Genomic DNA, 26,750 nt, shown 5'->3' with positions numbered 1-26,750 from the left:
GTCTACGTGGGGTGGGGGGTAGGGTTTTTTTTTGGGAAAACGGTTGAATTCTCCTTTAAAGGAACAGTAATACCAAAAAATGAAAATGTTCAAAATGAATCACAATATAATGTAGTGTTGCCCTGCACTGGTAAATCTTGTGTGTTTGCTTCAAAAACACAACTATAGTTTATATAAACAAGCTGCTGTGTAGCCATGGGAGCAGCCATTCAAGCACAGGAGACAGTAGATAACAGATAAGTTCTGAATAATCCCATTGTATACTACAGCGCTTATCTGTTATCTGCCGTGTATCCTGTGCGGTTTCTCCTTTTCCAGCTTTGAATGGTTTACCAGTCGAAATGCATTGGATTGCTTTCACTTGAATGCAAAGGAACATGGCAACAGTCTCCCAGAACCTCAATTACCGGCTAAAAAATATACCCTGGCCTAATTTATGTCCATTTTCCAAAATGAAGATTGGGTGAATACTCTGGATGCTACAGCCTAGCAGAAAATGGCTGTCCATCTCTACAAAATTTCCTACCTAGGGTCACACGAAGCAACATTCTTAGACTTACCTTGATACATGGCACACAGCTCCAGTACCAGCACCGAGCACTGAATCCAAGTCAGTCAAACAAGCATAGCACTATTAGTTGGCTGCCTTTGAAAGCTAGAAAAGCCCACATCGAGTCGCAAAGGGATCTGAAAAACACAAATCATAAACACCATGTTAAACCAACATACAGCTAGAAACATAGCAAGACCAGAATAGGGTTGTCACAACAAAGATGGCCGAATCAGTGTACTCTGATCCATACGCATACCTCCCAACATTTTGGAAGTAAAAAGAGGGACAAAAATTTTTTTCCGCACGTAGCGCAGCAATTTTTTTGACCACACCCCTTTCTGTGGCCACACCCCCTAATTGCCATGTTTGTTTTATAAAATTTGGCAGGTTATGAAAGTTTGAAAATATTTCTCCTTATCTAAACTGTGTTTTTGTGTCTCAAAATTGTTACAAAGTATCTTATTTGCACCTGTTAGCTGTTCTGGGCTCTCTGCTAAAAGCCAATTAAGTGAGAAACTTTGTTTCTTTTTCAGTGCAGAGAAAAGAGGGACTTTCCAGTACAAATGAGGGACTGTGGGTTGAGCTGTCAAAAGGGGGATTGTCCCTCCGAAAAAAAGGGACAGTTGGGAGGTATGCATACGAGTACGTGTTGAACTAAATGAAATGACTCAAAGCAATGTGCTAGGGATTAGAGTTTCGGCGCAGTTGATAAGGAGTTTCACTTTACAGTCCACTTCACCCCTTGGCGAATTTATTACACTCATTAGTACTCGATTCGGAAATCCTTGACTGCTGAAGCTTGACTCACAAGGAAAAGGTCTTTGAAATCATACTTCTATTTCACAACGGAGTTATCAGAAATACGTAACGCACATCAGAAGCCAAAGAGGTTGTGAAAAACAGGAAACTAGAGGCAACAGGCTTTGCTTTTCCGTTTTTATCTCTTACAAAGTGGAACACGCACACAAATCTTTATACTTTCTCCCTTTCTCTTCTCTAGGTCTCGCAGAAGGAAGTAGAATCAGACAGTTAATTCCCTTTGTTTCACTCCATGTTTTGTTTTTATTTATTGCTGAAACTGGTCATGGCACGGTCACTTTTGAGCAAAATGACAAGCCTGTTTGCCCACGTACGGACCCAAAATGACTACCTACACATCACGTCTGGCCCAGAACTGCATTCCCTTATGCGTACCAGGAATGTCCTGCAAAGCACCGGTCGTCTTTCTCTTGTTCTAATCATTCTTGCAGAGAACACTAAGGATCAAACAGCTGGGTGTGCAAAGGAGCTGCACCTCGCATAGGATGCATATGTTTACAACATGAAATTGGAGGTTGTACAACATTTGCAAAAATAATTCTAATCCATAACTGAGGCATACTCCCACATCCAATGGCATAGTTTGCATGATACCAATCAGTGCCAGGATATTATTTGATGGGTGACCTTGGCATGCCAATACAATGACTTCTTTACTTTGCCAGTGTACATTTGTTCTCTAACACCTGCACGCATGAAAACATTTCCCATGAACAAGCCCTCCCGGACACCTGGCATCCTGCATTGCACACAGGACTGGATACAATAGGTCGGGAACATTTCCCTTTACGATTTTCCAAAAACGTGAAATGCTGATACTAAGCTATCCTAGAACAGATGAACAAACAGAATGTTAAAGCTGGTCACATGCAAGGCAAAATGATGGCCTGGCTGACTGATCCCCTGATGCAAGTGCCATATATTGAGGACAGGTCTACAATGGGCCTTACTATAATGTGATCATAGGCCCAAAAGACCCAATCTGTCCCGCCCAAAGAAAATAAGCTTTTAATGTAGCTTTTATGTAGTTGGCCCCCCACTCTGCCAACCCTAACCCGCTCCTCCCCCTCTATTTATAGATCTATGGGTTTCGGGCCGATCCTCACATCACTAGTAGCTTGCATAATAAAAAGAGAAATGCAACTTTGATAAATGTAAATGCTATTAACGGAGCTAGCACACGGGCAGATTCGGGGAGATTTAGTCACCTGGCGACTAATCACCTCTTCTGCAGGGCGACAATCTCCGCGAACTGCCTTCCGCCTGCTATAATGAGAAAACGCCAGCGTCAATGCACTCGCAGGGCTTCAAATTTCCGAAGTCGCCTGATTATAGCAGGCGAAAGGCAGGGGGAAACCAGTTCAGGGAGATTGACGCCCTGCAGAAGAGGCGATTATTCGCCAGGCGACCAAATCTCCCAGAATCTGCCTGTGTGCTAGCTCCCTAAAGCTGTGGCAGTTTATATTCTCTACACTCTGGTTCTGACTCCTAAACAATGTAGTAAAAGCCAGCTGATTTACAGACCAGGAGGAGAACTAACTGCTGTTATGTTGTTTCAAGTAGCAGAATGATTTCCAGCTATAGGTTTGCCAAGGCATCTAGAATGTCTGCTATCTGTATTCCAAAGTACCAGAGATCTACAATTGTATCCTGCAATATCAGAGATCAAGGATTTTCTTTACATGTATTCCAAAGTAGAAGGAGCCAAGAGTGCCTACTATATGTACTAGGGCTTCATGAGCTTCCACTATATGTATTCTAATGTACTGGGAATCAAGAACTGCCACTATATGTATCCTAAATTACGGCCTTTTTCAATAGGATTCGGATTCTGACGAATCCTTCTGCTTGGCTGAACCGAATCCGAATCCTATCTAATGCTAAATAACTCAAAAACCTTAAATAATAAAAAAATGAAAACCAACTGTAAATTGTCTCAGAATATCACTCTCCTCTACCTCATACTAAAAGTTAACGCAAAGGCGAACAACCCCTTTAATTACATAAGGGTTGGTGTTCAGCAATATAAAGATGACAGCAAATAAAGCACAGAACCATTATACTTCTCAATACAGCCTTTCATGAACTATCTGAGCTGCCAGTTTGGAGTCACCTTATACTAGACAAATGCAATAATGGTGCTTTATACTTCTCTTCCCAAAGGAACCCTCTGGGGGAACAGCTTACCCAACAGCACTAATGGAACCATTGCATTGAATAAGCACAATAGGGCCTTGTTGTAGCCCTTCCAAAGACAACGAAAAAATGGTCTGTTTGTCTTTCTGCCTGTACATAATGGCTTCACGTTCCTTTCACTTTCCCTCTAGGTATTACTGGACACAACTGTTATGTAATTAATGATCAGTAAGATAGTGGTCACAACAGAAAGGATGGGCTATGGTACTTTTTCTCTAACAGAATCTAAAAGGGAAAAGCAAATAATAATGTGAAGTATTACAAGTACGGATGTACCAGCTCTGAACTGAAGCTTCAAATGAAAAGTACAAAATACTTAAAGGAAAACTAGACCCCTCTATAAAAAGATATTGCATAAAGCAGATCATGTGTAAAACCCTTATAATTCTTATAATAATATAATTTTTTAGTGATATGTGCCATTGGTTAATCCTAAATAGAAAATTTACATTTTAAAAAAATAGGGGCCGGCCCCTGGGATCGTAGGATTCACGGTGCACACAAACAAACCAAACAAATCATACTTGTTAGGTCACATGTGCCAATTAACAGACAGAGTTCTGTCTTGCTTCCACACTTCTTCCTGTTACAGTTAGAGCTGCAGTATTTCTGGTCAGGTGATCTCTGAGGGAGCACACAGACCATCACAAAATGGTGGTTGAAGGCAATAGATGTAAAAGGACAATATTAACTTAAATATATATTCCAGTTTGGTAAGATTCTTTAATATGCCATAAACTATCTGTTGCTTAAATATTCATTTTGGAGGAAAAGTTTTCCTTTAAGACCACAAAAATGTTGACAATGGGGCAGGTGCTTATTTTTCATTTAAAGGCTTGGAGGCAAGTTTTGGTTGGATAAAAACCGGGTGTACTGCCAAACAGAGTTGGCTGCCAGTTCACATAAGGGATACCAAGTAGCCAATACCAGCCCTATTTTGCACCTCTGGGAACATGCTTCATGCTTGTGTTTTTATTATTATTATTATTAACCTGTATTTATATAGCGCCAACATATTGCGTAGCTCCACATATCTTTTATATTTGAATGTTGCTCACGTGTTGCTCACGGGTAAAAAAGAGAATCCTTCACCTAGATACCTAATCATCCATTTAATTAACTTAAAGTAATACTGACACCAAAAAATTTTCTTCAAAATATTAATGTACACTAAAAGTTACCTATAGGTCATGTTGATCGATTATCTCTGATAGTTCTGCTTTGTAAGTAATTGTTACTTGAAGTTCCTAAACCTGACTGTTGTGCCAACCTGACTGTTCCTTCTTAACCTGTCAGAGTTTCTAATGCCAACAGACTCCTGCTGCACAAACATGGCAGACCCCTCATAGAGGAACAGGTTTGTAAGAAAGGTAATGTAAAAGCATCAGGCTAATACTTTTATGGCAAAATTATAAATAGCATTCAAAGACAATGTTATGATAGATAATAAAAAGGTTATTTTCTTATGTCAGTATCTCTTTAACCCTCTCAGAATGTATTTCCTCCTCACAGAATAGGGGGCTTAAATACACCACTGCTCTGAGAGCTACCATTCTGTACAATGAGTGCCTATACTCCCTACCCAAGGGTCGTGACTTTCTGAGAGCCAGTTCTGTACAGGTATGGGACCTGTTATCCAGAATGCTTGGGACCTGGGGTTTTCCGGATGAAGAATCTTTCCGTAATTTGGGTCTTCATGCCTTAGGTCTACTAGAAATTCATTTAAACATTAAATAAACTTAATAGGCTGGTTTTGCTTCCAATAAGGATTAATTATATCTTAGTTGGGATCAAGTACAAGCTATTGTTTTATTATTACAGAGAAAAAGGAAATCATTTTTAAAAATTTGGATTATTTGGATAAAATGGAGTCTACGGGAGACAGCCATTCCGTAATTTGGAGCTTTCTAGATATCGGGTTTCCGGATAAGGGATCCTATACCTGTACAGCCTGGTTGTACTGCACTGGACATATGGGGAAGGACAACTCAACCTTTACTTGTTGAGATACTAAAGACCTAGAATTCCCACAATTCAACTACCAACAATGCAGGCCTGTGTCCTGACCGTAGCCAAAACAATCACCAATGTTCTAAGTCTGTGATCCCCAACCAGTAGCTCAAGAGCAACATGTTGCACTACAACCCCTTTGGATGTTGCTTCCAGTGGCCTCAAAGCAGTTGCTTGTTTTTGGATTCTTGACTTGGAGGCAAGTTTTGGTATCATAAAAAACAGGTGTACTGCCAAGAGCCTCCAGTAGGCTGCCATTCCACATAGGGGCTACCAATAGTACATCACAGTTCTTATTTGGCATCCCCAGGAACTTTTTGTGCGCTTATGTTGCTCTCCAACTTGTTTTTTACATTTGAATGAGGCTCATGGGTATAAAAGGTTGGGGACCCCTGCTCTAAGAACAACAGACCTACCATGCTTTTGGAATTCAAGAAACCATGAACCACCAATATTGAGGTGGCAATAAGATCCTGTCACCAGCTTCTCAACCATATGCAGAAACTGAGGTGGAGAGCTTAAGACCTTGAACACATACCTTTGCGGTACCAGGTGCTGTACTGAAGGACCCACGCCTGTTACAGGGCCAAATTATCCAATCAGAGCAGATATCAGCAGCACACCGTGGATATGAACAAACGTGTGTTCATATCCACGGTGGCTGATATCTGCTCTGATCAGCTTTTCAACCATGTGAAGAAGGGCTCATTGGTTAAAAAAAAAAAAAAAAAAAAAAGTAGGAATTTATATTCCCATTTAAAACTGTGCTTTCTATATTATTAATTCACTGCGGCATATGCTGCTACATAGGTGACTAAAGGTCCCCATAACCGCAAAGATTTTTCTTTGGTTAACGACAGATTTTAGAGCAATCCAACCAATCCTTCAAATTATGGTGTAGTTAGTGGGAATCGAACGATCGTACAACTTACAATTTTTCGTCCATCTGTCAGAAAATTGATCGGCCGGTTAAAAAATTTTCATCAGTCACAGTGAAATCTAACTATGTTTGCAGGGCCAAGCAGGCAGCTCCCCTCAGTTTTCCTGGCTCCAACTAGACAACATTGCTTGAAATGGTCTTTTTAGTTGATGGACAAATCGTACATTTAAACGATCGTTTCAAGATAAGCTTGGGCTCACGATAACGAAAAGATCTTTTAAAAATCTTTACATCTATGGCCAGCTTAATACTAATTAGAAAAGCAGACTGTTCCCACTATAAAAAACTATACATAGGTTTTTCCTATGTCATAAATTTGCACTGGTTACTGATAAGAGTGTTGACATGTGATATCATTTAGGTTTCCAGACAGGATGGGGCAGGGTAGGAGCCTAGCCATCTTTAAATAATCATTAACAGACAGGGTCAAATATGGCATTTTAGTACAGAACTCTGAGCTAAAACCACAGATGTAGTTACCCTTGATATCAATCAAATAACATATGGCTGTTCTTATGTGAAGATAAAGATGTTTGTGTAAATTATTAGTGCTAATTAAAGTCTTATCCTTAGCCACGTGGGACTGGGTAAAGTGTCAGGTGTCTCGAACCTCATCTTGAACTGGGGATACTGGAATATAGGGTAAATATCAGCTGCTTTTAATATGCCAGCACTTAAAGGAGAAAACTAAGTAAGCTTTATTAGATAGGTCTATATAAATACACCAGTAATGCTGCTCTGACTCCTCTGTTAAAAGAAACCACATTTCTTTCCTTTTATTGTGTACACATAGGCTTCTGTATCAGACTTCCTGTTTTCATCTTAAACTTCCGGGGCGTGAGCATGCTCAGTTTGCTTCTCTCCCCCTGCCTTTTCCCTCCTCCTCCTCCCTGCTTTAATCTGAGCCCAGAGCTATGAGTGAGCAAGGAGAGACTCAGGCAGGAAGTGATGTCACACCAAGCTTATATGGCAGTTGCTATCCTACAAACAGAGAGAATTTCTAGAGCTGTTTACTCGGGTATGGTAAAGCCTTCTACAGACTAAATATAGCATTTTAGCTTGCACTATTGTGGTTAATCTATTGGCAATAAACTGCCTTGTTAGCTTTCCTTCTCCTTCAAGACAGCAAATGTGCCTTAAGTGTAATGCAGAAAACAAAAAGGGACTTTTGCTGTCACAGCAACACATTCAGATTACAAGACATACAGTCTTTTTGCTTAAAAAAAATAATGGCCTGAAAAATATGGCTTGTAATGTACATAAGACTGCCGATCAGGTTTCATTTTCTGTCACAGAGACAGCTAGAACCTAAAAGGAAGTTGATATGGTATACCAGAAATAATTCGACATACAGCGGTTGTTTCCTTTAAAACTAATGACAGGCCAGTAGGTCAGGGGCTTTTCTGATAGCTGAAAGACGCCAGCAGAGAATATGCCCCATGGACCATGAACTTTTAAATAGCATTTTAAAGCATTGGCAACCCAGTGAGTAAGGAAGCGACTGAAGCAATTCTGATCTTCTGTGCAGTAGTTTCTTTGGCTTTTAAAAAGGAAATATAGGATAGATACACCCCCCTAAATTTGTAGGCAATAATGTATACCAGGGCTGTCCAACTGACCCCCCCCCTTCTTTGGCCCCCCAGATGCTGTGTCGGTTTACCATATGTAAGATTTAAAAGGTATCACTGTAGAGATAAACTGCACCCTGCATTGTTTAAACCTCAAATTCAGACTCTAATCCCCTGTATCACACCTGTGATCCCCCTGTATTGTTCACACTTGTGACACCTCTATTGTTTATATCCTAAAGGTCTGTACTGTTCACACCGGAGACCCAGACTGAAACTGTCCACATTGTTCACCTGTTCACACCTTATTCAAAATGCTAATGGGGCACCAGCACTGTCACTGTATGTAGCACATATTAGAGCTTTACTTGTCTCCTGCTCTGTTCTGCCTTCCCTCCCTGCAGGGCTGGAACTAGGGGCAGACAGAGTAGGCGCCCACCTAGGACGCAATCATGAGGGGGGCACACTTTTAAGGGGAATTTCCTTTCTTTCTTTTTTAAACCCTGGTTTGCTTGGCCTTTAAAATTTTTTCAACTTTATAAACCCCCTGTTCCAGACAGAATCACTCCCAGCTCCCTTTTGGCAGCTGCTGGCACAGGTACATATTTGTGGGCAATATCTTGGCTGCTACTTACACAAGTAAACAGATGATATGATGGATATTTGGCTGCTGCTGGCACTAGTACATATATGGAGGCAATAGTGTGGATTTTTTGGCTGATGCTGGCACAGGTACAGATTGGGGGCAATAAGGGATTGGCTGCTGCTGGCTCAGGTACATGGGGCATGGTGGCTGCTGGCACAGGTACACAGATGTTTGAGGGCAATATGATGGATTTTTGGCTACTGCTCGAAAAGATGCAAATTGGGGCAATATGATGGATTCTTTTGGTTGCTGCTGGTATAGGTACAGATTGGGGGTAAAAATATGATGGATGTTTTGGCTTATGCTGGCACAGGTACAGATTGGGGCCTGGGGGCAATCTGAGGGATTGACTGCCATTGGTATAGGTACAAATGGAGGCAATATGATAGGTGCTGGCACAGGTACAGGGGGCTATATGACTGGTAAGGTGGGAAATGGTAATGCAGGACTGGGTGGGGGGCACTGATTGAAGCCTTTGTCAAGGTTGCAAAAATACCTTGGCTCATCTCTGCCTCCCTGTGTGTGCCATTCTCTGCTTGCCCAGTGCTGCTTGCTCTACTCTACCTGTGGGATGTAAGCCTGTTAGGGGTTTGTTAGCATTTGGAAATTGTTGTTAAGGGTCCCTAAGGTGTTTAATCATGTGTTGGGGGTTGTTGTATTAACCACAGGGGAGGATGAGGCATATGGATTTAAGGGTATGTTTTTAACATGACAACTTTTTCACAAATGAGTGATGAGGGATTTCCCTGCAGTGAGCACCAACCATTTGGTTTTTTGATATGCTACCACCGTTAATGTGGATACGATCTTAAAAGTTCTTGTGGTAATATGGGTGTGGCTTACAGTGGGTGTGGTTTAAAGGGGGAGTGGCCAACACTGACTTCCATTATCGGCCCTCCTCCACATAGGGCAGTAAAATTTTGGCCCTCGGTACCACAGAACTTGGACAGCACTGATGTATACAATAGGGTGGTGGTTTTACTTCTGGCCCAAAATTAATATGGTCTTCAAAACAAAAATTAATATGGTCTTCAAAAATATGCTTCCGGCTCCCCTGCACAGCCCGGGAAAGGAGGCAGGAAGTGGAACAGATGGGCGGGACTAGTAGGGTTCTTGCAGAAATTTTCAATTAAGTAACCAGAAGCAACTTTTTAAAAGCACATTCTAAAACTTGCAACAAATTGGACAAGATGTAGCTGGTATATACGCAAAGCTCCCTATGCCCCAGGCTATGGCCTTATCAAATGTTAGCCACAAGACCAGGCCCATAAATGCATCTGTGGATTCTGAAATGCCAGAGAGGCTACTTTAAGATGCCAAAGTGAATATTTATTAAGCTGGAGGAGGACGGCTTGGGCCTCTGTGTACTTGCAATGACTGGGCCTATTATGAAGCTCTGTCTGGACGTGATTTAAACAAAAATGTACAATATCTATAATAAAGAAAAGATACTGACAGTGTAATGAGAGGGAGTGGATATCACTACTCTAAACAACACTTATAGGGGCAGATTTATCAAGGGTCGAATTTCGAATTCATGCGAGTTTTTAAAGACTCCCATAAACACACATGAACTCGAAATTCGACCAATCGAAATTTATTGTAAAAAATCAAACTTCTTAAACTTGGGTGAATTTAATCGACCCGGAGGCTCGGATCAAATTCAATTCAAGTTTTAAGAAATCGATTCAAGTTTTTTCTCTGAAAAAAACTCGAATGTCAGGAAGGCTGCAAACAACTCCGAATTGATCCCAGGACTAAAACAGCAATTCGGCAGGTTATAGGTGGCGAATAGTCTAATTCAAGTTCCTTAAAGGCCAGAGTATCATAAATCTCGAAAACTGAATTCAAATTTTTAAAACAACTCGAATGGAATTTTAAAATTTCCCTGATCGAATTTTACAGTTTTTGCCATAAACAATATTACATAAGATAAGAAATTTAGATGAGACCTGCAAATCGACCTGTGGGTATACCCGCACCTGAAAATCCTCCCCTCATTCCGCAGGGTGCCTGCTTTTTTTGCGGGTAACCCGTGGGTACCCAACCAGCTGCAGGACTGTACTGGGAAGGGCCCTCTTTACCTCTTGGTTATTGGATGTTTTTGCATATGTAATGTATACACCCATTTATTGTAGAACGCTACAGGATATGTTTGCCTTTTATAAATGTTATTAATAGATATGATAATCCAAAAATTTAACTCAACGTCAAAATGAGCAGATGTCTGGCCAGCTTGGTACTTTCCATGGAGTTAGTGGGAAATTACCAGTTTTGATTGCGGTTACTTACTTAATGACAAGATGGTGCCCCACCCCCAGATAAGCTATGGTTGAAAGGAGCTACAGAGTTGCAGGTTTGTTAAGTTTTGTTAGTGAAACCAAAGATAAACATTATATGGAAAAATGCGAGCAACCTCTGAGTCCGGGATAAACATCAATTATGCTAATTGCCTTATGGCTGATATGCGCTTATTTCCTCAATGTATTAATGCACATACGTAACTGAATAGTAACTTGCCTTGTTCAACACATGCCTGCAGGTTAAACCCCTCAAATAATACCATTCAGTTGTGAGAGGCAACCTGGCACCAGGAGGTACATTTGTACCGGGCCGAGGCCTAAAGGGGGGTCTGGGTGTGCTGCACTCTTTGAATTAGCTGAGCCCCCCTTTACAGCAGCAAACTACAAAGTCTCAAACACCCGAAGACCCAAATGGAGCCGAAGCCGCAAAAAGACCCAAAGTTAAAGACCTGAAGCCACTGACTTACTATTTAGGCCCCTGGCCACCAATGATTTTATTAAAATATTCTATGGGTCCCCTGACCACCAATGTTTCTTTTTAACTTGTAAGGGGGAAGCATGGCCACCAATGTTTTTTGGTTTTTTTTTAAAAAAAAAAAACTTTTATGGTGCCAATGTTTTTTTTTTTTTAAGTTATAGGGGGAGTTGGCCGGCAATGATTTTTTTTTTAACTTGTAAGGGGGAGGGCATGGCCACCAATGTTTTTTTTTTAACTTATAATGGGGTCCTGACCACCAATGGCTTTTTATAACTTGTGTGTGGGGGAAGGTTTACAGGTTTTTTAGCGTGGTCTGGGCGGTAGCTCAAAGGAGTGATTAACTAGTATGTTATAGAATAGCCAATTTTAAGCAACTTTTTGATTGGTTTTCATTATTTTTTATAGCTTTTAAATTGCCTTCTTCTTTAGACACTTTCCAGCTTTCAAATGACCCATCTAGAAAATGCTCTGCAATGCTACACATATTTAGTTATTGCTACTTATTACTCGACTTTTTATTCAGTCCCTTTCCTATTCCAGTCTCTTATTCAAAGCAATGCAAGGTTGCTAGGGAAATTTGCACCCTAGTAAACACACTTCCTGAAATTGCAAAGTGGAGAGTTGCTGAATAAAGAGCTTAATAATTTAAAAACCACAAATAATAAAAATGAAAACCAATTGCAAATATCCCTTTCTACATCATACTAAAACCTAATATAAATGTGAACAACCACTCGAAGGGCAAACGGGATGATTGAGGTTTTCATGTTCCATCTCTATAGCAACAAAACTCTCCAAATTCTGACCATTCTGGATAACAGATCCCAATTTCTAGACTATTGTGATGCTGGGACTGCAATTTTAAATAAAGCCTTTGCAGCAATGCCACATTCCAAGGGTGTTAACATAACATAATGGCATTATGCATTATCTATTCCTAAGCAATACAGGTATGGGACCTGTTATCCAGAATGCTCGGGACCTGGGGTTTTCCGGATAACAGATCTTTCTGCAATTTGCATCTTCATACTTCAAGTCTACTAGACAATCATATAAACATTAAATAAACCCAATAGGCTGGTTTTGCTTCCAATATGGATTCATTATATCTTAGAAACAAAGTACAGTTTTGTTATTACAGAGAAAATGAAAATCATTATTAAAAATTTGGATTATTTGGATAAAATGGAGTCTTTGGGAGACAGCCTTTGCTCAATTCAGAGCTTTCCAGATAATGGATCACATACTTGTACAATGTGTAATTAGCTGGTTTAATGTTTTATAGATCCATAAAAAAATATATAGTATAAATTCTGTATAAAGTATAACCCTAAGATAAGAAAGTGAAAATAAACGCAACAGAGCCCCTTACGTACTGCTATTTATATACATAAATAAGGAGAAAATATCACATGCCCATGTCAAGTCATATATTTGACAATATAACCAGTGTCTTTTTTTTGGGTTATGTCATTCACTTCAACGCACATTGCACTTATTTTGCTCAGTCACTCACTGTTCATGAGACCAGAAACAAAAAGCTCCTTATTAAAAGCTTTGCATAAACACCATCTGCACAAAACAAGCCCCAAAAAAAAATTCACTCGGCCTCCAATGAATATGTACCTTATTGGAGTGAATGAGGGCTGCGGCGCTGAACAGGACGGCCAACCAAATGCTGTAAATGTTCTAAAGCTCTAAAGAGTGGCTACGAGTTTGTTCCAAGCTGTTCACATATGGGCAGAGTAAAACAAGTATATTAAATGACTCAGACTCATTTTTCTGCCAAAATATAAGCATTAAAGTTAATAGCTGAACATAAATACAAGTTATTATGCCCAACAGTTACAGGGCTAAAGGCCTTGAAAAAAATGAAATGCATCTGTATAACCACGAGCACTTCTGCAACTCAATTTTTAAATTAATCATTTCGAGAATTTACAATGTTAGCGAAGGGCAGGGCATTTTCAGGGAGATGTGTTACCCACAGTGGTGAATTTCTAAGGCGGGTGACAAATATCCCCGTGTCATTGCACTTAAAGGGATACTGTCATGGGAAAACATGTTTTTTTTCAAAACGCATCCGTTAATAGTGCTGCTCCAGCAGAATTCTGCACTGCAATCCATTTTTCAAAAGAGCAAACAGATTTTGTTATATTCAATTTTGAAATCTGAGATGGGGCTAGCTAGACATATTGTCAATTTCCCAGCTGTCCTCAGTCATGAGACTTGTGCTCTGATAAACTTCAGTAACTATACTGCTGTACTGCAAGTTGGAGTGATATCACCCCCTCCCCCCCAGCAGCCTAACAACAGAACAATGGGAACAAAACCAGATAACAGATCCATAACACAAGATAACAGCTGCCTGGTAGATCTAAGAACAGCACTCAATAGTAAAAGCCAAGTCCCACTGAGACTGATTCAGTTACATTAAGTAGGAGAAATAACAGCCTGCCAGAAAGTAGTTCCATTCTAAAGTGCAGGCACAAGTCACATGACTGGGGCAGCTGGGAAACTTACAATATGTATAGGCCCATGTCAGATTTCAAAATTGAATATAAAAAAAAAATCTGTTTGCTCCATTGAGACATGGATTTCAGTGCAGAATTCTGCTGGAGCAGCACTATTAACTGAAATAAAACATGTTTTCCCATGACAGTATCACCCCCCGTGATGGTACCCCCCTACCATTATCCAGGGCTATTGCAGTGGTTTGCTCCTACAAGGAACATGTGAATGCGGAGCATACCATTGCTGATTGTGGAACAGCCCTATAGGTAAGATTGTGAGGCAACCTGGCAAAAAAAAAACGCTGCATAAATCATATGCAAAATTAATAAACAGCTCCGCAGGGAAGCCAAATGTCTGCTGATACACGTTAACGAACGCAGTATTTGTGAATTTCCTGAGAAAAGTGCCAGTCGTGTGGAAGATGGGTTTATAATGCATTTCATGACTACCAGTATTTGTACTGCTACAGGCAATACCTTGATGCCTAATTAAGCACCACTGCACTGTTTTTAAGGAAGAGAAGCTCTTTATACATTGCAGTATAAAGGCTTTTTATGGTTAATACCTAATAACAATCCATTAATATTGGCCACTCCAATAGCTGATTTGGAGCTTCATCCGGCAGGAGGGAGCTTACTCTGTATAGGGTCAGTCAGAATGAAATGTGCTTTCCAATCTGTGCAGGACACGACAAGCAGGACAAGAATATATTGTTGTGTTGGTAGAATATGACAGAAAAATCAAAAAAAGTATCCCTTCTTTAAAAGGAGCATGCTTTCACATGTGGGACAGATGATCGTGTGTGCTTGTTTCCAACAGGAGCAGATACATTTATATATATATATATATATACACACACACACATATCTTTCACGAACAGCAATGTACGCACTCTCAGGTCTTAGCAAGTGAAAAAGTTATTTATTAAAAAGAACTGACGTTTTAGCTAGCACTCCAGCAAGTCTTTATCTAAGTGGATAAGAGTGCTAGCCAAACGTCACTTCTTTTTAATAAATAACTTTTTCACTTTCTAAGACCTTGCTGTTTAATGGCTAATTTTGATGCTATATATATACATTATATATATATAATATAAATAATAGGGATGCACGGAATCCAGTATTCAAGTGCCTGGCTGAACTGAAACTAAAAAAAATCACATGACTTTTCATCGCACAAACAAGAAAGTCAAATTGCTTTAGCCGTGCGCTGTATGCACAGTTCTATTTCCCCCCTTATTTCATAGTAACATAGTAAGTTAGGTTGAAAAAAAAGACACACGTCCATCAAGTTCAACCTTTTGACTTTTTTACTGCCAATTTTTTAACTGCCAGTTGATCCAGAGAAAGGCAAAATTTACATATGCAAATTAGGGTTCAGGTTGGTATTTGGCCAAATCTTTCACAAAGATAGTGGATTTGGTGCAACCCTAAATACATAATAATAACAGCTGTCCACAAATACACACATATTACATATTCATCATATCGAGTTTGATTAAAAAAAATAGGGATGCACCGAATCTGTTCGGTATTCTGCATTTTTCAGCAGGATTTGGCCGAATCCTTCTGTCCGGCCGAACCAGAATTTGCATAGGATTCGGCCGAATCTTTTGCGAAGGATTCAGGGGTTCGGCCGAATCCAAAATAGTGGATTTGGCGCATCCCTAAAAAAAACACAAATATTTTGAAGGTTTAAAATTCAATTATTATTATTATTTGGCTGCACCCATTTGGTGAGGTCTTGAACCAAGCAGATCCCACACAGAATCTTCATGAGAGATCACATACATTGCCGTCGTGTTCCTCACCCAACACATTTTCCAGCTAGTACTATTGGTGAATGGCTGAACCCATAGCAGTGTAGCCAGAACAGAAAAAAGTTAGGTTAAAGCACACTAATTATCACACAAATAGTCATTTAATAGTGTCCTCAAGTTAATAAAGTGCAATAAAATAACAACAAACAAAGAAAAGTATGCCAGAGCTGGGTGACTAATCTGCAGTTTACATATTATATCACACATTTATCACATATTATCGCTAACACTCCGCCTAAATGGTGTTGCGTAGATTACAGAAGTCAAGTCTAGTGCCAAAATGATTGCTTTGCCACATCAAATAAAGCCCATCTATCCATTAAGATCTGAACAGTGGAGATCAGTGCAACAGCACCATAATATACTCATTCAAACCGAATAAACCGCTCCAAGCTCACCATCCCATTGGCTGCTCCTCTCTTTCCGTTAGGTGCTCAGTCCGCAGCGTCCCCACCAATCCATGTCAATTCCAAACCAAACAAATGGACGGCACTCCATTCAAGGAAACAGGCTCAAATGCAGGCTCCTAGAAGGATCCAACGCCCTACACGTTTCGGGATACAATCCTTTAATCATAGGCACCATAATATAGTCTAGATGGTGAGGTGTGATGCCAGCATATATAACAAGGCCTGTGCCCATAATGGAGACTAATTAACTAATAAACATATAAATGAGTCAGTGAATTAACAGATATCAAATGAAAATAGTTGATTACAGGTCCTTAAAAAGCTAACAAAGAGAATACACGGATAATTATGAAATGCCTGTATGAATACATTTTCTTGATAACTCATATAAAACATGCTTTTTAGTTTGGCCAAGGAAAAACAATGCAAAATTTAAGCAGAAAATAGAGTTACACTCCCAAATCAGAAACAAACAAATAAATTAAACCAAATCATGGGAACAATAAATAACCCAAGAACCTACTAGAACGCGGATCCTTGGTGCAAACAACCATCAAATTCACATTTAAAAAAAAACAATTGCCTTTTTCTCTGTAATAATAAAATCTTGTATTTGATCCCAACTAAGATATAATTAATCCTTATTGGAAGCAAAACCAGCCTATTGGGTTTATTTAATGTTTACATGATTTTCTAGTGTGTAACTAGTGTGTAAAAAAAAAAAAGGCTCTAGTTCCTCACATTTGTATGCAAACTTTGTGTTCAACCCACTGAATTAAAGCTTGGGTTAAATAATGTTTAAATAATTTTTAGCAGATTTCAGGTACGGAGATCTAAATTACAGAAAGACCCCTTATCAGGAAAAGACCAGGTACCGAGCATTCTGAAAAACAGGTCCAATACCTGAATAATATTATACATACAGACCCCCTACAACCACACAATCTACACACTTAGGGGCAGATTTATCAAAGGTTGAATTTCCAAATTTTTTTTATTCTAATAAATTTGAATGTAGTCACAACTTGAATGGTAGGTTAGAAAAGATCAGAAAATTTAAATCGAATACGAATCAAATCGAGTTTTCCTCCAAAAATAGGAGGAAATAGGGAGGCTATTAATGTCTTCAAATGGGTCAATGGACCCCTGTCATTGACTTGTACATGAACTCGGCAGGTTTTAGGTGGTTTAAAATTCTAATTTGTGAGTTTTGACCCAAAAAATGTTTTCAAATATTCAAATTTACCATTCGAACCTTAATAAATACACCCCTCAGGGTAAGGGCACATGCTAAGATTCGGGGAGATTTAGTCGCCCGGTGACAAATCACCTTTTCTTCGGGCGACTAATCTCCCCAAAAAGCCTTCCAGTCAACTAGATTCTAAATAGCCAGCGGGATGGCACTCGGAGCAATTTGTTTTCCGAAGTTTCCTTGTGAGGCAACTTCGGAAAAAGAAGTGATCCGACTGGCATCCCGCCGGCGGGGAGGCAGTTTGGAGAGATTAGTTGCCCGAAGAAGAAGTGATTTGTCGCTGGGCGACTTATCTCCCCAAGTAGCTTCATGTGAACCGGCACAAAAACACTATCAGCACCTGTAATCCCTCTCATACACCTTCACAGGATATTTGTACAACTGTCACATATATTAAATTTTTACAAGCTTAGATTCACAGTTTGGCATTTGTTCTGGGCATAACGTCTTGTTTCTATTTGTTTATGGGCATTAGGATGTCAATAAACCAAAAGAGTAACTCTTTGGCAAGGGTGTGCCTAGGATGTGGGCCAAATCAAGCTGATCGAGTGTTTGGCTCCATAAAATGAGATCCAGGGTAGAGGACCTATATACACTTTAAATATAGCATGTTAGTGGTAGTAAATGTAACTGATTGGTATAAAGTACTGGGGAGATTTATTTCGTTTTAGTCGCAGGATTCTTTCCAGCCCTAATGAGATGCTGAGGGAGATGTAAAATGCTGAAATTTTTGGACTTCATGTTGGGCATTTGCTCATTAGAACAGAGACGCAGAGTTTGCTTGTGTTTATTTCACATGTAATAAACAGACGGAAAACCATTAAGTCAAAAAGTTTGCCCACATAAAGGTTCCTGAGCACACAGCGTGGGTGAGTTGCACAAAACGTTGCTTTATCTAGAAACGTCTACCACACACAAACATTTAGCACTTCATATCATAGAATCTACCACATCTACATTTCCAGCTCTCGCTTTTATCTGTGCCACAACATCGCTTAGCAGACAATTGTAGAATTTCTTCTCTTCATCTCCAATTGCTAAATACGGTAGCTGTTAGGGTTGGAAAGCCTAGCAACTAGGTGTTTTTCTTTTTCTGTGCCCGATAATGGGACATATTTTTGCCAATAACAGACAGTTGAACACAGAAGTCAACAGCTCTAGTGTTGACTTCTTTGGGGGCGTATGGTGATCTATTGGGGAGAACTACTTCAATGTACAGATGCAGCCACATATTGATTGGGGCGGAACCTTTTAAAGGTCCCCATACAGGGCCGCCATCAGGGGGTCACAGGGATGACAGTTGTCCCGGGCCCGCAGGGTTTATAGTGTCTAAGGTGGGGCCCAGCCATGCTTCATTTACCGAACCACAGAAGATTTTCTCCTATTAAGATTTGCTGTAACCTCATTGGATCCCCTTATCCAATCCCTGTACAGCTTTACCGGGACTTATTCCTAAAAGACCATGAGGGTACAGGAAATCTTAATAGGAGAAAATCTTCCGTGCACAGAGCTGCTGTGCAGCATGCTGAAAGCAGGGGGCCCCGGATAATCAAGTAAGTGAAGCATGGCCGGGCCCCTCTTAGACACTAAACCCTGGCAAGCAATTTTTTAAAAATTTGGTGGGATCTGGCCAATTTCTTTTTTTATTTGCAGGGAGGCCCCTGATCACCAATGGCTTTTTATAACTTGTGGGGGGGGGGCAGGTCATCAATTTCTTTTTTACTTGCGGGCCCCTGATCTCCAATTTTTTTTTTTTAAAAAAAAAACTTTTATGGGGGGGCCATAGTCGCAAATGTTTATTTTTTAACTTATAGGGGGGGCTCTGATCACCAATTATTTTTTTTAACTTGTAGGGGAGCCCTGACCACAAATTATTTTTTTGTTAACTTGTAGGAGGGCCCTGACCACCAATTTTTTAAAACATTTTTTATGGGGGGCCTTGGCACCACAGTTTTTTTAACTTATAAGGGGGCCTGACCATCAGTATCTTTTTATAACGTGTGTGTGTGGGGGGGTTACCTTTTTTAGCACTGACGTCTATGTGGTCTTTTAACTGTAATGTGGAGAGGGCGGGATCTGGGGTGGGCGGGGCCCTGAAAATTTTGTTGTACGGGGCCCCGTGATTTTTAATGGCAGCCATTTTCCCATATACTGATAAGTTGCTTGGAGGGGCTGAATTGGTTTGGAGGCCAGTAGGTCAGCCCCAAATATCGGTTATGGGGGAGTTGGGTCAAATTTCAGGAAGGGTCCCCTTTAGTGGTATAATAGTGCTGACCCTCCTATAGGGTGGCTGATGAATCATCAACGAGTCTGTTCAGGTGTTGGTAATAAAGTAAAAGAGCACTTAAGATGGGTGCAGCTTCAGAAGTAGGTTAAGGTGGCTGGGGCACTTCTACAGTCTTCTGGGATTGATATCTGGCCTATAGGGCAGGTTTAATAATCCCGTTGGATCGAGGACCCCATTGGTTCATTGAGGCGGTCCTCGATCCTGACACCTGCATTCCTGACCTTGTGATCCGATTGTTTGGCCATAGGGCCCACAATTTGATCAGTCCAATATCTCTTACTCAAGGTGGGAATATCAATGCAAGATGTGCTGGTTTAGCAACCTGCCCATTTCTGAGCACATTTTTTTACTGGCATGTTTACAGCCAACTTTTAATAAATCTTATCTGCCTTACAATCTACCTGTTTGATCCAGGTAAGTGACTATGCATTTAAAATTTATCTCTTTATCAATAACCTTTAGGTTCATGGCACATGAGATATGTCACCTGTGGTTATATCTTCGCTACTGTGGACGACAAATCTGATAAAAAAGACTATCCATAGCATAACATTAGGACCGCCACAAATAAAACCCATTACTTGCTGGCAGGAAATTGTCTCCCTTTGCATATACCCCACATTTACTGTGGGCAACAAATCTCCCCATTTGCCATCACCCTTAAAGGAATAGTAACACCAACAAATGAAAGTGTTTTCAACTAATGAAAATATCATGTACTGTTGCCTTGCACTGGTAAAACGGATCAGTTTGCTTCAGAAACACTACTATAGTTCATATTAACAAGCTGATGTGTAGCAATGGTGGAAATTGAAATAAGGCTATATGGCACAGGTTAAATAGTGGATAACAGATAACACTATTATGTTCTACAGAGCTTATCTGTTATCTGCTGTGTAACCTGAACCTTTACTCCTTTGAATGGCTGCCCCCATTGCTACACAGCATCTTATTTATATAAACAATAGTAGTGTTTCTGAAGCAAACACAGCAGTTTTACCAGTGCAGGGCAACACTGCATTATATTTTTATTATTTTAAAACACATTCTTTGAAGTTACAGTTCCATTAAGGCAATTATTGCTAGTTCTCAGCAATTTGAAGTCAATAGCTTTGCTGAAAAAGTGTAGCTATGAGTGAAAGGTTACATATTCAGCCTGCCTCACTCAAACTGTTCACGTGCCTAAAGGTGTAACGTTGACAAACACACAAAATACATAAAAAATTTATTTCTTATGAATATAAAACTGCTGAACTTCTCAGCCAATATGCAGAACACAGGCTGTTCTATTGCTGAGCTGGAAAGATGTTTTTCTAGCATTGCTCATTTCCCTTTCCTTTACCCAGTTCCTATTGTTTACTAAAGTCTCTAATGAGACACCGAATATTAACAAAACAAACCTGTTGTATTTCATGCAAACGAGCAGGAAGTATTGTGACTGCTGCAGCTATCACTTGACTTTACAATAAACAATGGGCTGATGAGCTTTGATGAGGTTTAAAAATAAAGGCTCCCAAACTGCATTGATCAGTCGCTAAGACAATGGGCCTCTGTGCAGCTCTGGCCGACTCAGACTGCACCAATATTGAATATACTGCCTCTCAGAGATCAGAAGGCAAGGCACTGAATCCCTCAAGATCTAAAAATGTTAAAAAAAAAAAAAGTAAAAAGGATAAAATATCTTTTTATGCATTTCTTCTGTTGACGACACAGGACTGCTGCATGTAATAGGATATACAAACAGCCCTATGGCCTCGTCTCAGAGCTCTTCATGCCTCGTCTTGTTGTTTGCCAGTGGGAATCAGCAGAGCTGTTTCTAGTCAACAGCCAAGGCCTGTATATACACACTAGGAGCCAATGGTGTGACTAAGAACCTTGAGCAAGGCAGTATAAATTGCTGTAACATGGATAGTCAGGTTTCCTGGTAGCGCAGATAAGCACATGACTCTGCTTCCTGTGAACAAAAAGCAGCCAGTTTGTGTTTTATGGCAGGTCCATAAAGCAATAAAGCTTTTTGTTGCTATTTTAGGGGTGCCCCCACCACAAACAAATAAAGCAACCCTTGCAGATAAGCTGCCTCCCTGGTAGAACTGTACCAGCTGCATTCTGAGAATATTATCCAGAAAGCTCGGGATCTGTGGTTTTCTGGATAACGCATCTATCCGTAATTTGGATCTTAAAGGAGAATTCAACCCTTAACTAAAAAAAAACAAAAAAAAAACCTACCCCCCTACCCTAAGGAAATTTGGACCCGATTGCTGAGATTGCAAGCTGGAGAGCTGCTGAATAAAAAGCTAAATAATTCAGAAACCACAAATAAAAAATGAAAACCAATTATATATTGTCTCAGAATATCACTATCTGCATCATACTAAAAGTTGAAGGCAACCCCTAAAGTGATGCTATTTACATACTGTCGTACACTACGGCTCATAAACAGACATAGCCAGCAGCATATGCCTTGTTAAAAAGTCTTCTTTTATGTTCGTAAGCCCTTTAACACCCCCCTAATTAGCTCCATGAAAGCCTGCAGTGATAACTATTAAACAACATGATTTCCTCTGTGTGCAGATGTTAAAGAGTGTTACAGTGTATCTCCTAGCTAGAGTTTCCCATGGCCTGGCATCTTGGAAAGGCTCCAATCGAACTGTTTGGCAAAAACTCCCGCTGGCTTAATACACAGTGAAGCTGGTCATACATTAGCTGATCCATTCATTTGGAGAGGTCAATACGGTAAATGAGTGCGACCAACTCCTGCAGAGATGGGAATCCCCCCACATTATCCAGGAGTCACCCAGATTTCATATAATGGGTTTATGGTATAAAAAAAAACAAAACAAAAAAAAAACAAATGTCCAAATTATTTTACATTCACCTCTTATTGGAGCAGTATGGCCTCTTTTTCAACATGAGATGAATGAAAAACTGGGAAAATTTGTACCTGGACAGTAACCAATCAGTGATTGGATTGTTTCAGCCTGCTGCAAGGAGAAAAATGAAAGCAAACATCTGATTGGTTGCCATTGATAACTGCCATGGGGCAGTGTTTACAAATGACCTCCAACTTGTTCACCTTTTTTAATCAGGGGAAAAAAACCTTTTTATTTAGGGGGAAAAATTTTAATTAGGGGAAGAAAATAAATCTATCTATCTATATATATATATACACACACACATACATACATACATAGTGGTATGAGACCTCTTATTCAGAATGCTCTGGACCAGGGGCTTTCTGGATAATAGATCTTTTCTGTAACTTCATACCTTGCCAATAGGCTAGTTCTGCTTCCAATAAGGATTAATTATATCTTAAGCTGGCCATAGATGCAAAGATCCGAATCATTGTACGATCGGACTTTCCCATCTCCCGACCCGCCACTAACCATTCAGATCAAAGTCTTACCAGTCAGATTAGTTAAAGAACAGATCAGCAATGTTCTGCCCCTGACAGCAATCGTACAATATCTACCGTATATACTCGAGTATAAGCCGAGTTTTTCAGCATCCAAAATGTGCTGAAAAAGTCTACCTCGGCTTATACTCGGGTCAGCGGGCAGTTGCAGATATTGCAGTCACTTTTAATCATTCCTATACCAACTTCACTTGGGGAGAGACTGCAATATCCCACAATGCCCTCTGTTGGTTTTATGAAAGAATAACAGTGCGCCCTCTGTTGGTTATATCAAAGAATAACAGTGACTGCAATATCACACAGCGCCATCTGTTGGTTGTATCAAAGAATAACAGTGACTGCAATATCACACAGCGCCATCTGTTGGTTATATCAAAGAATAACAGTAACTGCAATATCACACAGCGCCATCTGTTGGTTGTATCAAAGAATAACAGTGACTGCAATATCACACAGCGCCATCTGTTGGTTGTATCAAAGAATAACAGTGACTGCAATATCACACAGCGCCATCTGTTGGTTGTATCAAAGAATAACAGTGACTGCAATATCACACAGCGCCATCTGTTGGTTATATGAAAGAATAACAGTAACTGCAATATCACACAGCGCCATCTGTTGGTTGAATAAAGGATTAACAGTGATGGCAATATCACACAGCGCCATCTGTTGGTTATACGAAAGATCAGTGATGGTTTTATGACACACAGCACTCTCTGCACAATTCTCTGTCACCATCAACTTTGCAAAGAAGTCCGGTCGATCGCTGGGGGAGTCTCTTTGGTGGAAGGTGCGCTGCTGGGAGACAGGGCTGTAGTTGTGTCTAGGCTTATACTAGAGTCAATAAGTTTTCCCAGTTTTCGTAGGTAAAATTAGGTACCTCGGCTTATACTCGGATCGGCTTATACTCGAGTATATACGGTATGTCCAACCAAAGCTAGTGACAGTCTCCCACTGAAAATCGTACGATCGACAATACACGCAGAGATATTATCGGCAGCCGACAGAAATTTTCTAACCTGTCCGATCGACCAAACGACCGATCTCCGTTGGACGAAAAATGTCGGGACTCTCCACACACAATTCGAAATCGTACGAATCCTCGATTCGTACGATCAGATCTTTGCGTCTAAGGCCAGCTTTAGTTTGGATCAAGTACAAGGTATTGGTCTACTCTTACAAAGGAAAAGGAGATAATTTATTTAAAAATTTGTATTATTGAGATAAAATGGAGTCTATGGGTATCCGTAATACGAATATTGGGTTTCCTGATAAAGCATCCCATACCTGTAAATATTTTTTTTGTAATGTATTGCACTTAGCAAGGAATTGAAGCCACTTTCACTTTAAGACATCTGCCGAGTAGCTGCAGGAGAATTTGGTGAAACAAATTACCAGTCCATTGATTGACTGCAGTGTAGGGTTTGTTTATAATAAGCTCGTTAGCAACCTTTATGCAACTCATCATGTTTATAGGGGGCTCGTGGAGTACATTTATTAGGATTGAGTTTAGATAAAGGTGTGTATAGGTGTATACTTCCCTTTTAGTAAAAGAAAAATACAAAAGAAAAAAAAAAAGGCGTTGGGTTACTTTAAATAGATGTTGCCTCTAAACCACTAATCGGGGAACATTTGGCAACTCAGATCCTGCAGGAAGACTATGCCAGCTTTATACATACATATAAGTCTTGCAAAAGACTGACCTAAATTTGGCAAGACACAATCAATTCCTCCCAGACGCACCGCCTGCATGTAACCTTTACAAGTGATGGCAGATGGGACACTTTGTTGCCAGAGGGAAACCGCCACAAAATAGCTTTTCCTCTGTACCTTCACATGCAGTGCGAGGGCTCACTACTGCATTAAAGGTATACCGTCAGGGGAAAACTTTTTTTTTTCCAAGACGCATCGGTTAATGGAGCTGCTCCAGCAGACTTCTGCACTGAAATCCATTTTCCAAAAGAGCAAACTGATTTTTTACATTTTATTTTGAAATATGGCATGGGGCTTGACATATTGTCAGTTTCCCAGGAGCCCCCAGTCATGTGACTTGTGCTCAGATACTTCAGTCACTCTTTACTGCTGTACTGCAACTTGGAAGTGATATCACCCCTCCCTTTACCCTCAGCAGCCAAACAACAGAACAATGGGAATGTAACCAAATAACCGCTCCCTAAAGCTGGCCATAGACGCAAAGATCCGACCCTGTGGAGAGTCCCAACATTTTTCGTTCGGCGGAGATCGGTCGTTTGGTCGATCGGACAGGTTAAAAGATTTCTGTTGGCTGGCGATAATATCTCTGCGTGTATTGCCGATCGTACGATTTTCAGTGGGAGACTGAATTAGACATGACTTTCGTACGATTGCTGTCAGGGGCAGAACATCGTCTGATCTGTTCTTTTACTACTTTATTTGATCGGAATAGTCAGTGGCAGGTCGGGAGGTGGGAAAGTCCGATCGTTCAAGGATTCGAACGATCGGATCTTTGCATCTAGGGCCAGCTTAACACAAGATAACAGCTGCCTGGTAGATCTAAGAACAGCACTCAATAGTAAAATCCAGTTCCCACTGCGACACATTCAGGTACATTGAGTAGGAGAAACAACAGCCTGCCAGTATGCAGTTCCATCCTAAACTGCTGGCTTTTTCTGAAAGCAAATGACCAGGCAAAATGACCCAAGACGGCTGCCTACACACCAATATTATGAATTTAAAAAAAATACACTTGCTGGTGCAGGAATTAAATTTTATATTGTAGAGTGAATTATTAAGTGTAAATAGTGTAATTTAGAAATAAAAACGACATCATAAAAATCATGACAGAATCCCTTTAAAGGGGACCTGTCACCCTAAGAAATAATTTCAAATTCTTTTCTATCATGTTAGTTGAGCAAAATAAATATTACTTACACTGTATTTATTATTTAAATTGTGTTTCCTTCTGTTTTGGAATTATACAATCACAGCAAGCAGGCAGCTGCCATTTTGTGGACACGGTTATTAAGGGAAATTGTGTATCACCCCAAAATCTTGTGTATGCACCAGAATGAGGGACCTAATGTCCATGTGCAGTGCCATACACAATTACAGAGCCTGAGGAGGGAAGGGGGAATGTGAGGAGAGCAGTGACATGTAGGAAGTGCTGAATGGAAAGTGAAAGTAATTGACTACCCCTCCTCTATGCCTCGGGCATAGAGGCGGGGCAGGTAATATTTGATTGACAGTTTAGATATTTAAACACCTTTATAACAGGTATGGATGTTTTAATGAAAAAAATTTTGGGGTTCCATATTTAATTTGGAAAGGACTTTCATTATGCAGTTTTTTATATGTAGGTGACAGGTCCACTTTAATGCAGAAAGCATTTTCCTGCCAAACCACATTTGTATCTTCTCTATCTTTAAATATATATAATATTGTTGGAGTATAGTTTTTTGTAACAGCAGCAGGATGTCAAGAAATAAGAATATTAGAGTATACTTAGCTACCAGAAGCTTTACATGGTTTGTGCAGTTCTTTTTGCTGTTCAAAACAGATTAA

General features: G+C 40.1%; 1 protein-coding gene across 2 annotated transcripts in view; it reads right to left on the bottom strand.

Moving 5' to 3' along the window:
- The window catches only part of st3gal6.L (ST3 beta-galactoside alpha-2,3-sialyltransferase 6 L homeolog), a 90,272-nt gene that overhangs the window by 51,678 nt on the left and 11,844 nt on the right, over window positions 1-26,750 (bottom strand). For both annotated transcript variants that reach the window (XM_041580912.1, NM_001089629.1), the window contains 1 exon segment: window positions 561-687. In XM_041580912.1, coding sequence (XP_041436846.1) covers window positions 561-570 — 10 coding nt within the window. In that variant the 5' untranslated portion in view covers window positions 571-687.

Source organism: Xenopus laevis, chromosome 2L (genome assembly GCF_017654675.1).
Source record: "Xenopus laevis strain J_2021 chromosome 2L, Xenopus_laevis_v10.1, whole genome shotgun sequence".
Classification (NCBI taxonomy): Eukaryota; Metazoa; Chordata; class Amphibia; order Anura; family Pipidae; genus Xenopus; species Xenopus laevis.
The sequence above is the reverse complement of the archived record's forward strand: the minus strand, read 5'-3'. Positions and strand labels throughout refer to the sequence as shown.